This window comes from Vespula pensylvanica, chromosome 17, assembly GCF_014466175.1.
Source record: "Vespula pensylvanica isolate Volc-1 chromosome 17, ASM1446617v1, whole genome shotgun sequence".
In the NCBI taxonomy this organism is placed as follows: Eukaryota; Metazoa; Arthropoda; class Insecta; order Hymenoptera; family Vespidae; genus Vespula; species Vespula pensylvanica.
This window is the reverse complement of record NC_057701.1, coordinates 445,639-462,333: the sequence shown is the minus strand read 5'-3', so window position 1 is coordinate 462,333 and position 16,695 is coordinate 445,639. Positions and strand designations below refer to the sequence as shown.

Genomic DNA, 16,695 nt, shown 5'->3' with positions numbered 1-16,695 from the left:
CGAATAACAGGGAGAGAAGGAGAGAGAGAGACAGAGAATGGACGTCTAGTCAGGTCGGAAAGCGTCGGGACGCCCGACTACACATGGCACGCGCTCAAACGCGCGGACGCTCGCGCAGACGCGATTCTCCATCGTCGAAAGAGAGTAAGTAAGAGAGAGAGAGAGAGAAAGAGAGATTCACGCACACGATAGTAGGAGGACGCCGTTGGAAGCGCGTTACATTGAACCGTCCAACGGAGAGCGGACACTCGTACGGCGACCGCGAACGTGATAACTCCTTTCCTGTTCCCGCTTCTTCCCGAAGGAATACGAAGAATCCTTTTGAACTCTCGACAAAAGTGTTCATTCTGTTGAACGACACTTCGATATCACGTGGAAACCTTCCGGCGGGTCGATTATTTTTTTCAAGAGGATTTGGAGCATCGAAAACGAAGCTGATGATCGGTATTTTCAACTAATACTTACAGTACGTTCTTCCTATTTCTATTTTCAAAGGATTAGTTTAGTTCGACTCTAGAGGCTAGATTTCAAATGTGCCGCGCGCGGGAAAGTTTCTTATAACTCGATTATCTTAAACGTCATTAAAATTTTTGAGTTTATGATCGATATTTTGTTTTTTTTTTTTATTCATGTTCGAGACAAACGGAGTTGATAGGTCGGGGAAAGTATCGCGCGCGTTCGCAACAACTCGTCTTATACTCGTCTGTCACATTTGACAGATTTTCTCTTGACAAAAGGTAGCGCGCTTCTCTTTCGCTCTCTTTTTCTCTTTCTTTCTCCCTTCTTCTCACTCTCCTCCTCTCTCTCTCTCTCTCTCTCTCTCTCTCTCTCTCTCTCTCTCTCTCTCTCTCTCTCTGTGTCCCTACAAAAGGAACTACTTTTAAAAGGAAGAGGGAAACTGGCACGGCAGCTTTTCAACTAACTTCCATTCAAATTTTGACATCCTCGTTTAGACGATAACTTGAAAGAAGTCGTTGGGAAAAGTAATAAGTCGAGAAGAAAATAATTTTTTGAAAGGGCTTTCGCGAAACAATCGCGAATAAGGTCGATTCTTTCATTCGAAAGACTTCAACAACGACCCTTCGTTTCGTTTCTTTTTCTTCTCGCATTACAACGCGAGACGATTCTTGACGCACACGCACGCGCTCACGTTTCTAAGAAATAATACAGGTTTTAATTAAGTTCGATAAGAGGATATTCTTCGCTTACGGAAGTCGACTTTCTCCCACGCGCTAATTAACTTCGTTAAACCTCTTCTCTGCACATGACCTCTTCTTTTCCGTATAAGTGTAACTCGATATTCGAAGGAATAAGATGGGAGAGAGAGAGAGATAGAGAGCTTGAATATCTTATAATTTTCCTTAGAAGAAGGAACGAAATCGTAATTGGTTCTATCAACGAGAGAATACATTTTTTTTTCTTTTTTTTTTTTAATTCTTTTCACTGTCGAATCCAGCGAAAGGAAATAAAGTAATGAGACCGAAGGCCGAGCACGAAATCGCAGCCGAGCTAATTTTGTCTACCAATTGAATTTACTCTGCTAGATACACACAATACACACGTTGTTCCAATAAGCTTAGAAATCGATAGACGTTCGGTCGAAAACAAAGGCATTCTAACGGATTTAACAATAAGTGCTACGTTCCAAATTGGCGCCATTTATTTGGACGATTCTAGATCGAAAACAAGTACTTAGTTACTTTACTTACTTACGTCGGATGTCTCATCGCTTATTCGATCTTCGCGAATACGTTTCTCGTTTCGATGTTGACGCTCGTTAGCACGAGAGCGTCCCTAATTAACATCCCAATCGGTATCTTCGACGACCGTAGAGAGAAGGAGGGGAAGGAGTTAAATCCACAAACAAGGGAAACATATACGAGGGCGATCGATGACAAACGGAAGATCATCGATACATAGCTCGACCCGATGCACTTCGAAATCCATTGGCCGAGATCCAATGAAGAATTTAGTGCGGAAAATGTGGAAGTATGAGACTTCCGAGTGGATTTCCAGTTTATACGGGCCACCACCACTCGTGTCACGTTTCGAGAGTCATTAAGGAGAAAAAAATGGGGGCTAACCAATCGAACAGAAGCGTACCTACTCCAGGAGAAGAAGGTATTGTCCTTGTCGTTTCTTTTTTCTTTCTTTTTCCATTTCATTTCTTTGCAAATAGAAGGAAGAAGAAGGTCGTTCGATTTTCGAAAGCGAGATACACGTTTTCGTTGCTAAAATCGATAGTAAATAATTATCGACTATACATACGAATTTCAGCAAATCGCGAATATTTCGGTTCATGAATTTAACAAAGCGAACACGTACCAGCTTGACCACATTTTCAACCGCGTTACTCCAACGGAGCGTTGTTTCAAAAAGAACACTTTTCTTTCTCTTGCTTTTTCTTTTTTTCATTTTTCTTCTTCTTTTTTTATTATTATTATCGCCAACAATCATCGATATTCGAAAATGCCTATGCATCTCGTTTTATTCAATATTTCGTTCTATCGGTATGATCATAGATTTGAATATGGTTAAGGATACGCTAGATCCTCTTCCTTTAACGTCGAAACTAGAGCTCGTAGATACAAATTCCTACAGTATTCTTACGTTAAAATTCATGAAAATCGTAGATATCAGCTAACGTCGAGACGTTTTCCTTCGTCTTGTACGGAAACTTGTACGGATATTTTTACTACGACGTTAAATCCACATATCTATCTGTTACAGTGAACTTCGATCACTTTGAAATTCTACGTGCCATAGGCAAAGGAAGTTTCGGAAAGGTATGTTGGAAAAATATTTTAATATCCATTAAAATGTTAACGGAGAAATGAACGTCGTTGTAAAAGCGCTTGAACATTTCGTTTGAAAAAAAGACCGACTGTAACGGATTTTTATTCGTCCATCGGAGCGAATGATATTGACAAATTTATCTCACATAATACGTCGTAATTTATTGTATATTTCTTTCAATATTTTTTCGTTTCTATTTTTCCATAGAAAAATACTTTGTAATATTCCACGAAAATAGATATATGCGTATAGAAGGATAGCGTTTTTCCGAAATGAAAAATTGCATCGGATTGGATTTATACTCGCGTTCGCTACATGCTCGGTAATATGCTCAGGGCATCGCGAGATTCGTGTTATGACCTTCCGAAAACAGCATACGATGTAATCGATCGGCGAATCACGAAACTCGAATGCACCGACTTTACTTCTGCCGCTTATGATAAATGTATCGAAGCATAGATAGGATCGTATTAACGCGACCGCGAATAATTAAAATACAATCAGGGTGTTGGTAATGATCGTTTGAACGACGGAAATAACAGGCGATACATTTTCATGCCATCGAATTTCCGTTTTCTGCGAAGGTTTCGAAGAGATTAAATCTCGTAATTACGTTCATGTAACGATGTTAGAAGAATAAAGTGAATTCTGACTTCGAAAGTTAACGCTTATTATACCGAAAAGTAACGTTTATTACCAACAAATTGTTACCAAATATTCGTCTTCAGCCACGCTAATTTTGTTAAAAACCTCGTTTATAATATTTACTTATTTACATGTAAAAATATTATTAAAAAGTTAATCGACTGACTTGTATTTACAAGTCATACAAAATTGCGTCGATGAATCCTAATAAGAGGTATGTATACACAGAAATAAAATGGTAAATTTCATTTTATATATCTTTATAAAATTATAAAAAGTGAGCAGACGAGAGAGATACTTTCGATAGATTTTTATGAGAGTTAATGACCCGTCGACGAATAGGAGAGTCGATTAAACGAATCAGGGACGAAGAAAATGTCGCAAAATCCCGTTAATTAAGCACTTCATTCTGCTCCTACTTTCCTACTCGATTTGTTCCTGGCAATATTCCAGATCGGTGGGATACTAAAAAACGAATGAATTCTCTTCGTTCTTCAGGTTTGCATAGTGCAAAAGAGAGACCGTACGGGCAATATGTATGCGATGAAATACGTCCACAAAGGAGAGTGTGCGGAGAGAGGAGCATTAAAAAATGTCGCGAGAGAGGTTGAAATTCTTTCCAAGTTGGAACATCCTTGTTTGGTAAATCTATGGTTCAGTTTCCAAGGTAAGCTATTTTTCTAATCATAGAATTTCGTTGAAACAAAAAACTTTAATAAAATGATATACGTATACGCGAAAGAAAAAATGAGAGTGTGAAGGAGGAAAAAATGAAGGAACAGTTTGACGAAATGAAAAGTTATCATCGACTGTGCTATTACTATTCCCAGTACACATCTTGGCACTTACAGAATTTTACTTGATACGCGCTTTCTCGTTAATAATTCACGTTAATATTATCCCTCGATCTTGACTCGAATCTCGGATTATTACCTTGAACTCGCTAAGAGAAGTTCTATCGTTCGAGTTGACTGATTCTCCTTCTCTCTCTCTCTCTCTCTCCCTCTTTTCTTTTCTCTTTCTCGTTTTCCTCTTAAAATGGAAGTCTTGAGTAATGCGAAACTTTGGTCGGAAGGAATCTCGTGGAAAGCCGGAAAAACAAAGCGAAGTAGGTAGCTATCGGGAGAGCAAATCGTGAGTCTACTCGGATTTAGCCATTCTAGTCGTTTGAAACATATCTCTTTCTCTCTTCCCCCTACCCCCTCACTCTCTCTCTCTCTCTCTCTCTCTCTCTCTCTCTCTCTCTTGCCATTCCCAACTATTTCAAATCGTCTTTCTATTCAAACAAATTATTATTTAGTCATTATTATTAGTCATCATACCGCACATATCGTTCTTAGCACTCCAGAATTAGTTTAGTAATACTAGGAAAACTCGTTGTTCGAAAGGCTAAGAGGATAAATGTAATCGTCCGATCAACTCGGAAAATTTATCCTCTTACTCGCTATACCCGTTTCTAAACGCCCATCGCGATTATGTGCAACGTGAACTTATTGGCGAAAATGTTTACCGTATTATACACTAACGTGCTATTATTAGATGAGACATCGAAAGCCACTGGTAATACTCTTTAACACAAATTCGCTATCGTTTTAGATAAACATGTTTGCGTAGACGCACCAACATCAATAACAATTTCGTTTTTCCTCTCAGACGAAGAGGACCTGTTTATGGTATCGGATTTGTTGTTGGGTGGCGACTTGCGGTATCACATACAACAGAAGATCGAGTTCTCCGAGGAAAGCATCGTTCTCTTCGTCGCAGAGATCGCTCTCGCTCTCGACTATCTACAAAGTCACAAGATCGTTCACAGAGATATCAAGCCTGACAATATCCTGTTGGATGAGGAGGGTGAGTACTCGAGTCTTTTTGCAACATCCAATATCACTTTACTTTCGCCAAAGCACGTTTCCCGCTTTTCAATATGAAAGGACTTAAGAGGGGAAAAAGGAAAACGTTGAAACGTTCCTCGGTCAAACGTTTAGAATCGTGTATTTTGTTTTAACATTCGCCAGCTCTGTCTTTCGCTCTTTTTATTTCACGATTTTCCCTTTACGATATCGATCGTTCGAATTTAGGGATTACGATACGTGATAATTCTCACGAAATTGAGACGAAAATGATTTTGCGAATGTTTGCATATCGATGAGAAGCGGTTGTTTACCGGCTTGGAAGCAACAAACAACGCGTATGTTTTCGACGGGTAACGTTATGGCAAACAAGCGTACTAATCGAGTATCATGAGAATTGTAATTCGATCGTCGAACTATGCGCGAAATTGGAAAATTGCTTTACCGCTGACTGTGCCAACTTCTCGCGTTGTGAATTTCCTACAGTAACCTCTCGTAACTGGTCCCGCTCTGTTTACGCGAGCTTCCGTGTTATATTAAACCTATCTATGTGTATACGTCTACAGCTATATACATGTGTGTATCCGTTTCTCTACGATTCATAGATCCATCTATTGCTAGCTCACGTGTATTCCTATAGCAAAGTACATATAGATGCTTTTGATTGAAGAAAGATGCTCGATCATTTCTAATAAAAAAGTAAACGAGCTTCCTTCAGGACGACGACGCTTTGTATCATTAAGGAACAATTTTTCCTTACCGGTATGAAAGCAAAATGTTTCCATTCTTGCGAGAGTATCTTTACAAGCGCGGTACGTGATTCTCTAGAAGAAAGGAAACTTCCTTTGTTACGCTTTACATCGTTCTCTCCTTTAGTTCGGCATTTCATTAGTTATAAATCACGGAAGTCTCTTTGACGTTCCACCGAGCGTGGAAATTTCTAATTCGCCCTCTATTCAGTTTCTTTCTTCGTTTTTCTTTCTAACGACGCGTCACGTTAAAATTTATATCTTCTTATTAATTATAATTAAATTTCTAATGGAAGAAGAATATTATGTTAAATAATTACGCGAAAAGCCCGTAAAAAATTTGCTTAAGCTCGCGATAACGATAAATTGCGATAAAATTAATATCTCTCGGTAGACGTCTCTATTTCATATGTCGATCAATTTGTCTTAATGAAATTTATTAATTCTTAATTAACACGTATCTTCTTCGTTCAAAGAATTTACGGAATCCGTCAGGTGTACAACGAAGACTAACACCTGCGCTTATTTCCAGAATTTGACAGCTGCGTTGACATTACTTGATCGTGCTATGTTAAACTTGTGATAAATCCTACAAACGTTATAGTTGCATTCCTCGTAGATATTTTTCACAAATCTTTAAGTAGGGAACTTTAAGAGGGAGGCAGGGGGGGAGAGAGAGAGAGAGAGAGAGAAGATAAACAGAAAGACATCTGTGAAACTCGTTGCGACGAAGAAGATAATAACACCCTCGGACATTTGCGGTCCTACGGAGTGCAGCTGACAGATTCGATGTTTGCTCGCTTCGTCGCTTTCGATGTTCGTACGAGTATAACGAAACTTTTTCGAGGCAAGTTTACTCTTGTGACGCGCGCGCACACACACGCAATTATTTATAAGAAAATTTCGAGGAAAGTAGATATAAACTTGAAAAAGAAAAATTGTCGTACCAAAGTTTGAAACATCATAACTTGATAGAAGATATCCCATAAGAAAAGATAGATAGATAATGGTATAAGTATGGATCGAAAATGTAAATAGTCTCTTTGCATGAGTTTACTAGAAGACGAAACATAGCTCGAAGAACATGTTCGTTCTAGTTCGTCCTACATCCTAGAGACAATGTGTCCCATGAAACTTCCATAATTACATAGTAGGTAAGTACTTAAAATAGACTTCGACATGGAATTAACGAGAAAGTTGAAATTTTGTCTTGTTAAGTATTCGAACATCCTTTGGTTGAATGTTAAATGAATCGCGAGAGTTTATAGAGTTTAAGGAAAGGTAAGATATTAAGTAAGTAAAACCATTTAAGTTAAGTAAGAAAGGGTTAAAGAGGGAACACGCTAGAAATACTTTATCAAGGTGTAATCCGTAATTCGTTCGATTCGTTTTGCTTTTAGTGCTTCGTATTTATTCTGCTCACAAATCACTCTCTCCCTTTTACTATTTATTTTAGAAACGCCCACGTTCAAGGAAGTTACACTCGTGTACGGCAGTTTCGTGATTTTAAAGTATCCTGTTAAATGGAAATCTATACCCAATGAATAAAATATTTTTAATTAACTATTCGAATCCAATGAATTTTCTCGGAGGAAATTATTTTAAACGATTTCTTTTCTTTCTTTCTTTTTTTTTTTTTTTTTTTAATTATATTTTAAGCATTGCACAGGGATAAGCTTAACCAAGGATAAACTTCATTGTTTTTTCTTTGAATTTGCATTAATCGTACGTTATTACAATATTTCTTCAGATTCGCTATTATAGTTTATAGCCCGATAGGTACGTACCTATATACCTTTAGCTAACGCTACGATGCCCTGAAGCAGCTGGTTAGGAAATAGTGGGGTATTCTCATATTCTGATGAGATACGGAATGTTTGCTGTAATCATACAAGTTACACGAATCACATTATTCGTGTACTCTCTCTCTCACACACACACACACACACGCGCGCGCGCGCACACACATGCACATGCACACACATTACACGTTCGAAGTAGCAAATTATGCGAAGCAGAGGATTTCCGGGTGGCAGAGAAAATCGAGCCCGAATTTTTTCTATAAATATTTCACGAAGAGAGCAAACGCGTTGACTGATAATAAAAAGAGATGAAAATAAAAAGATAATTCAATAAGGCGTATAAAGAAAAACAAGATAAAAACTACATTAATCCGAATTTTGCTGTTGGCAGGTGTGGTGGTTTAAACGGATGGTGTTACGTGTTTCTCTTGTGAAATTCTACTCCGGCCACTACGTAGAATATAGTTTCGATCGATAAAACATACCTCCGTGTATGTGGATATAAATCTCACTAAAGCGCGTTTTGTAATACAACGAGACTATTGGTCGTTACCGTGGATAAAAGACACATAAATGTTTGACGATGACGACGATGATGTTAATAAGATACACGCATTTCACGAGTCAAATTAATGCGAGAACGATAATTTTGAATCAACATATTCATAGAACTTGCCTTCGTTATTTCGTCGTATGGTAAAGGTCGCTGGTCGGAAATTCCACGTACTGACATTATTTAAAATATATTCACCTACATGCACTCTTCTCATAAGGAAATTCTCTGGCGAAGTGAGAGAAATTCTTAGCGTACCGGTAACACATCGAGGATAGCCCCTCCGAGCGTTCATCTTCCTTTAGCTTTTTCCTTTTAAATCGAATTACTTATTAAAGGAGAAAAAAAAATGTCGATCGGATCGTTTGAAGAAATGGATTGGTTCGTCTCGAAAAAAAGATCTGAATGAAATTGTTGACTTTTTTTATTATCATTATTATACGTTTGAAAAAGGATCGGCTTTAATGGCATAGTAAAGATAAAAGAAAAATGGGAGTCTCTATGACGCGCAAGGTAGTCCTTCGAAGAGAAAAGCTGCATACTGCATTTACATATCTCAGACGAGTAGCTAGAACTACCTAGCCCTAACTTCCTCTATAGTATCTTCCCCTCCTGACTGTTTGAATTTTGAGATTGCGTCTGCATAATTTACAATTAGACTCGCGTACTATGTCGTCGTCATTTAAGATCTTTCTCAACGCTTTCGCGGTCCTTCTTTCTCTCACTTCATCCTTTAGCGCTTTAACGGAAAATTCCTATCGCGTTAACTATCGAGGATAGGTTTCTCTCTTATTCGAAACGTTTTGCAACTTGCTTCGTGTGTGTTTGCTCGTGTGTGTGGGTGTGTGTTTGCGCGAAGAAAAGTCACAGACGTCTTTCAAGAAAGTACGTATCGCTAGTACGTATTGTCGTTCGTAAAGAAAGTAAGCGTCCGTTCGAATGGTAAAAATTGACACAAAGAAGAGATAGCTAAACTTTCTAGAAAAATATCGAAGATATCTTTCGGCAGATGTTCGACAATATACGATCCTGACAATGCGATCGTTCCTTTCTTAGAAAATTTGAAATTTTTCAAATTCCATGGGATCTCCGTGACATTCAAATTTAATAAAACGAACTATTCTCTTATTCCTTGCAGAAACTTTATCCCGAAATAGATATGTACGTATATCACCTTTACGACTCTATCAAGAGAAAAATGTAATATGTTAGAGAAATTGCTATCGTTTAAAATAGTTTACGACGTAATTTCTCGATAAAGTGTAAATCCGTTGGATCGTATATCCTTTGAAAAAGGAAACGCTTAAAGTTCTTCCGAAGAAATGGAAGATATAGAACGATCGATCTTTGAAGGATTTTCTTCGAGTTCTCAATGGATCAGGAAAATCTCGATATATTTTCGAGGCTTTGTAAAAGTACAATTATACTGAGAGCAGCGTGGAAAGAGCGTAAGATGTTCGATCTCCATCCACTTGGAAGGATAAACGTTTAGAAATCGTAAAGATTTAATTTTCTGATAGTCTATCTCCTTTACCAAATGTCTTCATAGTCCTATCTTACTACGATCTATTTGTAAAATTAAAATAAAAAAATATTGTCGTGAAAGGAATTCCTTTCGTTTGTAAGAGTAACCAATTATGTCTTAGTGAATGAAGTCAAAAGTCGTATATAATCTTTCGAGCTACTAATTACATAAAAGTTGAAAACCGCTTTAATGTCCCGCGTATTTGCAAAAATATTATGACGAGAGAATGAGGTAAAAAGCTCAAGTGGTTGAATAAAGAGAAAAAGGAAACAAAAATTTTTGAAAAGTTTTCGAAACGATATTAAAATAATATTGCTATCTTTCATATATAAACTAAAGTTAAATAATATTCTTGAGTTTAACAAAACGAAAGCTTTCGAGAAGTTCTTTAACTTGGTCGCTTTTAAAAAGGGCATGCACGCGTGACGGACTTCAACATTGCCACTGAATTGGAGAATGGACAATTGGCAACTTCGATGTCAGGCACGAAACCGTACATAGGTATGTATGAGAAAAAGCGAGAGAAAATATGAGAAAAGCACGTCGTTGTTCTCACGTCACAGATATCCGCTAATATTCGTAACACGTAGGTAGCTAGGTGTGTGTGTCTGTACATCTATATATAGACATATACGCACACAGACATATACACGAAACGCGTGAGAGATAGAACGCGTTGAACATGCTCGTAACATTTCCCATTTCTTTTTCTTCCAATATGAACCTGTGTCAGCGCCAGAGATTTACATGTGCTCGTGCGAGGAATACGGTGTCCTTGGTTATGGATTTGCCGTCGATTGGTGGAGTTTGGGAATTCTCGCTTGGGAGACTCTGGCCGGTGAACGTCCTTATCCTCTTCACTCAACGACTTCTTACAGAGAAGCTCTGAGGATTTTACAGGTAACCAAAGATCGATTTAACGCGCCTCCCTGTCGCGTCGACCGTGCTCGACTTCTCATTAGCTTTTGTGAGTTTTGACAAGAATTCAATACGAATTGTCGACCCAATAAATAATCTTATCGGATTTCCTCTTTCATTGAGAAAACTAGCGATCGATCTGAATTGTATACGTCGCAGGGAAAATTTTACTTTTCATCGTTACTTCGGCAAAGTTCTTTCTTCCCTTATCGTTAGTACTCTTTCGAACTCTTGCCGCTTTAGGAAGAAAGGGGAAAGCCGTCTCACTGGAGTTCCGCAATATGCGACCTCTTAGACAGATTGTTAACTCTAGCACCGGGTGCTAGGGTCTCGACTTTGAAGGAACTCAAGCAGATTGCAGTGATAAGAAATTTGGACTTTGATAAGATATTGAACAAGCAGATAAAACCACCTTTTGCGCCACCAAAGGATCATCTCAATTGCGATCCCACGTTCGAACTCGAGGAGATGATTATCGAGACGAAGCCGTTGCATAAGAAAAAGAAACGTTTGACCAAACAAAGGTAATTTATTTCGTGCGAAAAGAAATGTATTCTTTTACTCGCGCGATAATCGATATAATCGGTAATAAGAAAGAAAAGAAATAAATAAATCATCGAGATGCAATTACGTTTGGGTTTCGAATCGATCCTCGTAGATCCCTCAGAGCCGAGTTGACGGCAGACGATGCTTTGAAATTTGCGGAAGGTGACGGCGTGGATCTGAGAAGATTGGCCTTTATCCCAGAATATCGCGTATACAATCGTGAAAGAGAAATGGAGAGATTGGAGAGGGAACGAAAGGAGAAACAATGGGAGGAGGAACTGAACACTGCCATGATGGGTGCCGATGAGACGCCAAGGTACGAACGAAATTACTCCAAACGATAATCCAATTCCAACAAAAACGTTCTCATCGCGCGTTGCATATCATAAAAAGCTTTTACAATCTGTTCCAATGAGGAGGCGATGAAAATTTTACGATTTCGACATTCGAAAAGTGCATACAACGCGCATAAGAGAATTATATCAGCAGTAAATCTCGTTTATGTACGCACGAACGTTCTCGAGTTTACATCGTCCAATGAAATTACATCGTTGCTTTGGTAATTTGTTGAAAGACATTAACGGTACCTACGTACGTCGATTATAGTCTGTTCATTATTATTTATTCGCTTTTCTTTTTAATCTTGTCTTTGAAGAATTTCAAATCTCCTACTGGAATAACGCAATTCGCTGAACGAGAGAGATATAACTTGATGGTAAAGCGATTAGAAATTATCAGAATTCGTTTTCTTTGCAGGAGGAAACAAGAACAGCAGCAGCAAGAGCAACAGCAAGAGCAACAACAACAGGAAGCACAGAAAAGTGGGAACAGATTGAGCGTTTCGAACGTGAAAGCTCGAATCAGTGCTTCTCCCAGACTTAGTCGAAGGACGAGCACTGCAACGTCCTCCGACATCGATTACATCGATGCCAGTCCTGAACCATCTACATCGTAAATTTAATTGAATCATTTTTTACAGGAACCTTATAAAACGATGATGTCTATAAGATATATGATCGTGATCGATCGATCGATCGATCGATCAATCGCCTAATAATTACCATTACCGATCAATATAATCTATCGTTCTAGCTTTCCATAAAGATGATCGTGCAAAAAACGCTGTAATATTAATTAAAAGTAGATCCTGATTAGGTTTGCATTTTGATTCGTAGACCTTTTAGAGAATAAAAATAATAGGCATCGTTAGAGACGGCGAAAGATTATGAAAGATGTTTATAGAAATGATCCATACGGTATATCCGCCAAGTGGAAAAGATTTCCCTCAGAATTTATTTAACGAAACGATCGAATCTCGTGCAAATACACTTTGCCGATTCATCGTTTGCTTTCCAAAAAGTTTCTTATTACTTATAGTTTAACGTTACTCCGTCGGGTTGTTAGAAAATTCCTCGAGTATACCGCTCGAGAAATAGCAAACGAAGTCGTTTTCACTAAGAGATATCATTTTTGTAAAAGGTAAATGCGATTAGTATGAAATATGGCGGACAGGATTCGTAAAGCGAACAGATCGGGAAAAAATCTCCGCTCTCTTCTATAATTGGAATTGATGGATCGAATGCAGACCACGTTTTGTCCGAGAATCGTCAAGTAATCGATAGCAACGGCGCCTGGTCGACCAAACGAAACACACAAAGAATCTTTTCTCGATTTCCTCCTCCCACTCGCGTTACAAACCCGCTACGTTTTATGGACGTACAAATTATGAAAATACATTTACAATAACCAACGTATATTTAAATGATAATACTCTTTATTCTTTCAAAATTTTTTAAACACGATTATTTTTCTTTTCCTTTGTATCTTTATGCATTTATCAAGCTTATTTCTCTAGTCAAAATCGCAGAATACATATGTATGTAAGTGTGTATAAAATAGATTGAGATTTGCTATCGCTAATAATTACGTTGAATTATTCATCATTGTATATACATACATACGTATAAAATAGACAAAAAATATATTGTGTTATAACGATAAAAAATAACAAATGAAAAAAAAAAAAAAGAAAAGAAAAAAGATATTTTCTTTATACGTAGAATTTGTATACATTGTGACAATTATAAAAACATAGTATGTTAATATATTAATAAAAGTAAATACCATCGTGAAGCATTACAACTATATCTTAAAGACAACAAATAATAATTATTAATATCACAAAATATTGCCGTAGACCTGCTCATTAACAAACGCACACAAATTCAAGTTCATATCTTTTTTGTATCTCGCGTAACATGGAAGCCCACTATATGTATCTAAAAGCGGTTTGTTGTATCGTGGAAGCATATTTCTCTAAGATTAGATTTCAAAAATGTTACATCTTTCGTGTGAAAACATTCGTTCAGAAAAATAGAGCATTTCCTTCCTTCTTACATAAGTAACAAAAACGCAGCTTCTTATTTCCGCATGTACCAATTAATGTATAAACTAATGCAGCAGCTATTGTCGTCATTCGATAAATGTCACAACTTATTATCGCAGATACGAGTCCTATCTATTATTAATTGCCTTGGCTCTCTCAATGACTCACAAAAATAATATAAATCTGTTTCTACGTTTAAGTATTCTTTACGTGATCACAGTAAATTTATATATAGAAAATAAAGATTTAGAAATTTTACATTAGATCGTTTAGATAAGTAATTCAAATACGTACAACTAACAAAATAATATACAGCTTTTACTTGCAGCTTTAATAAATAATAGATTAAAAAAAGTTTTCTTGCGAGTCTAACGATAAATCATAAAGTATCTATATTTTCGTATAAAGCTGATTCAGACTTATAATAATCTTTAACTTCAAATTTGCCATTAAATTCAATCGAATTATCAAACAACGTGTAATAATATTTTTAAAGTCATCACAGTATAATATACGAGGGATCTTTAACATCTTGCCATTCTCATCTTTCGCTAATTAAAAATATTACAAAAATATTCTTTCGTAGAACAGTATAACAAATTAATTCTATATCCTGATTTCAGCGATTATTACGATAGAAAACAAAATATTCTTTTACGCGTGTATACTTTTTTTTTTCTGTAAACTCGTATACGTCCTTCAATCTCAAATGATTTCTGCTTTATATACGACAGTCGTCCCCAACTAAATAAATTCAGTTAGAAAATATTTGTAAATAAAGTAAACATTTTCAAGTCTTATTTTATACAGCCGACACATCTGTTACTTCGATTCTAGAAATTGGTTTCGCAGGTTCGACGATTATATCCGTCGAATCGCCGATTCGAAGCTGTTGTAAATTCGCTACTATGGAATCTACTTGAACTGGTTGATCCGGGGATATATTTTCACCTCTGAGTTTGTTAAAATGAAGATAACAAATACCGCGATATCCTTGCCAGATTATCTCGTTTGGTTTAACACCACGTTCTAGCAAAGCATTTTTTAAATCGCGTACTCGTACGCCGTACGAGATATTCGATAATTTTAAAGAAAAGTCAATATTTGATTTCAGTCTTGGGTTAGCATATTTTCTGCGTTCAGTACTTTTTCCGAGTTTTTTTTCCTTAAAAATATTATAATAGAAAGATTAGTATTAATTAACAAGAACAAAGGAATATTAATCTTACCTCTTTATCTTTAGAAGAAGGATCAATATTTTCTTCTTTTTTCACATTTCTGGAATACCTCTTTTTTGGAAATGATTTTTTTATCTTCTTAATACTTTCTTCCTCAGGAGCAGAATCTTCTGTTTTAAACGGAAATTGATTCGGATTGAATCGTTTTTTATATTTCAAACGTTTAGTATGATTTTTGTAATATTGCTTTGTTTCTGTATCAGAATCTACTTCCTTTAGAATTACTATCTTTCCTTCTCTGGAAAAAAAGTAAACGTTATGAATATAATTATGATAATCGATTGAAAGAATTTTCTTACGTTAAAACATACTTTTCATCCATTTCTTTGAGCTGTCTTAGCACCGGCATAGTTGCAAGTTTTCTTTCACTAAGCATTTCCCATATGATGCCAGAATATTTTTTCACTTTTTGTTGGACTATTATTGTTTGCGTCGGTGTAATTATTATATCAACAGGTACATCGTGCTCTTTGAACAATTGTGATGGAAGATCATCTACTATTTGACAGTCATGTACGGTTGTAATAACCTTAGTATTTTCTGTTATTGCACCCATTCGCACCATCATTGCAAATTCCAAATCTGCGAAACCTTCTCCTTTACCAAGCCTGTATCCTTCTCGACTCACGCACACAGAACCTAATACAACTAAATCTACCTGTAAAAACAAAACTCGAATTCTGTAATAATTGTAAAAAAGAATTTCTTCTTTTCCTTTTCTTTTTTTTAAGAAAAACAACTATACCTTTATATTTGAATCGACTCCAATCGGTTTACCAACTTGTTTCAAGCCATATATCGTTGAAAGAGTTTTTAATTCTGCTTTTGTTGCACCAGCTACAGAAGTAATATGAAGAAACAGACCAGAACGTAATCTTGGAATAGGGACGAGTATCTCTTTATTCGCTACTAGAGCTAAATATCTTACAGGCTTCTGAGGTTTGTCTGGACTGATTTCTATAGTTTTTGCTTTCTTAAATTCTTCCAACTCTGTTAAACGTTGAGCTGCCTTTATAGCACCTTTAAAGTTTGGAATGCGATTATGAATATTAAGTGGAAAGCTTACTAAACCATTTTTTTTCATATAATCCCACATTTTGGACCTGAAACTATATTTGGTAACCTCTTCGGCTGAAAATAAATATTATTTATTATATAATAGTTGTTTGGCAAATTAATCGTCGATTAATACGAAATAAATATTTATGGATTAATAAAAAAATTTAATATCAACATCAAATAAACAAAACATATAGAAAAATTAACAATGAAAAATGTAATATTGTATGAATGAACTCACGTAGTTTTTCGTCTGCCATAATACAAAATTATACTACACGATCTTTGAATAACAATTATTAAATTAAACTATCTAAAGAAAAAAGCTTATAAACTTTTTTACCAAAATAGCACGATTTGCCTGTTGCTTTATCCCCTCCACTGTTCTATTTCCATACAACGATATCATGTCGAGAAACATAGCAAGTCAAAATCCTCTAGAAGTATAAAACTAAACAAAAAAAAAAACAAATATTTCAGTAGAGAAGAGATTACAAATTTATTATAGTCCACAAGTAAAAATAAAAAATTACAGTGTTAAAAACAATTACATTTATTTTCATGCACCTTCATTATTTACGCATTAATCAAAATATAATTTTGAATATTCGCGGGTATCGATGAAAGA

General features: G+C 36.3%; 2 protein-coding genes across 2 annotated transcripts; one reads left to right on the top strand and one right to left on the bottom strand.

Annotated features, from left to right (window-relative positions):
* The first annotated feature begins 201 nt into the window (after positions 1-201).
* Positions 202-13,517, top strand: LOC122635198 (serine/threonine-protein kinase 32A). The gene is made up of 10 exons (XM_043825140.1): positions 202-466; positions 1,833-2,121; positions 2,731-2,786; positions 3,940-4,108; positions 5,095-5,292; positions 10,332-10,421; positions 10,654-10,820; positions 11,082-11,362; positions 11,497-11,700; positions 12,141-13,517. Exons 2-10 carry the CDS (start codon positions 1,992-1,994, stop codon positions 12,337-12,339), a joined length of 1,494 nt encoding a protein of 497 aa, XP_043681075.1. The 5' UTR covers positions 202-466; positions 1,833-1,991; the 3' UTR covers positions 12,340-13,517.
* On the bottom strand, positions 13,406-16,454 carry LOC122635199 (methenyltetrahydrofolate synthase domain-containing protein). The gene is made up of 5 exons (XM_043825141.1): positions 16,309-16,454; positions 15,754-16,139; positions 15,320-15,666; positions 15,000-15,246; positions 13,406-14,935 (listed from the first exon to the last, which is right to left on the bottom strand). The coding sequence occupies exons 1-5, from the start codon at positions 16,325-16,327 to the stop codon at positions 14,573-14,575; spliced, it is 1,362 nt and encodes a 453-aa protein (XP_043681076.1). The 5' UTR covers positions 16,328-16,454; the 3' UTR covers positions 13,406-14,572.
* Positions 16,455-16,695: the final 241 nt, after the last annotated feature.

What these genes read in the sequence shown, in the direction of transcription:
- LOC122635198 (XM_043825140.1), top strand. Translation starts at nt 1,992, where the DNA reads ATGAGACTTCCGAGTGGATTTCCAGTTTATACGGGCCACCACCACTCG. An exon ending in TCTATGGTTCAGTTTCCAAG is followed by an intron (nt 4,109 to 5,094) that starts GTAAGCTATTTT and finishes TTTTCCTCTCAG; the next exon opens with ACGAAGAGGACCTGTTTATG. An exon ending in AAACGTTTGACCAAACAAAG is followed by an intron (nt 11,363 to 11,496) that starts GTAATTTATTTC and finishes CGATCCTCGTAG; the next exon opens with ATCCCTCAGAGCCGAGTTGA.
- LOC122635199 (XM_043825141.1), bottom strand. An exon ending in GAGTCGATTCAAATATAAAG is followed by an intron (nt 15,667 to 15,753) that starts GTATAGTTGTTT and finishes TTGTTTTTACAG; the next exon opens with GTAGATTTAGTTGTATTAGG. An exon ending in CTCAAAGAAATGGATGAAAA is followed by an intron (nt 15,247 to 15,319) that starts GTATGTTTTAAC and finishes CTTTTTTTCCAG; the next exon opens with AGAAGGAAAGATAGTAATTC.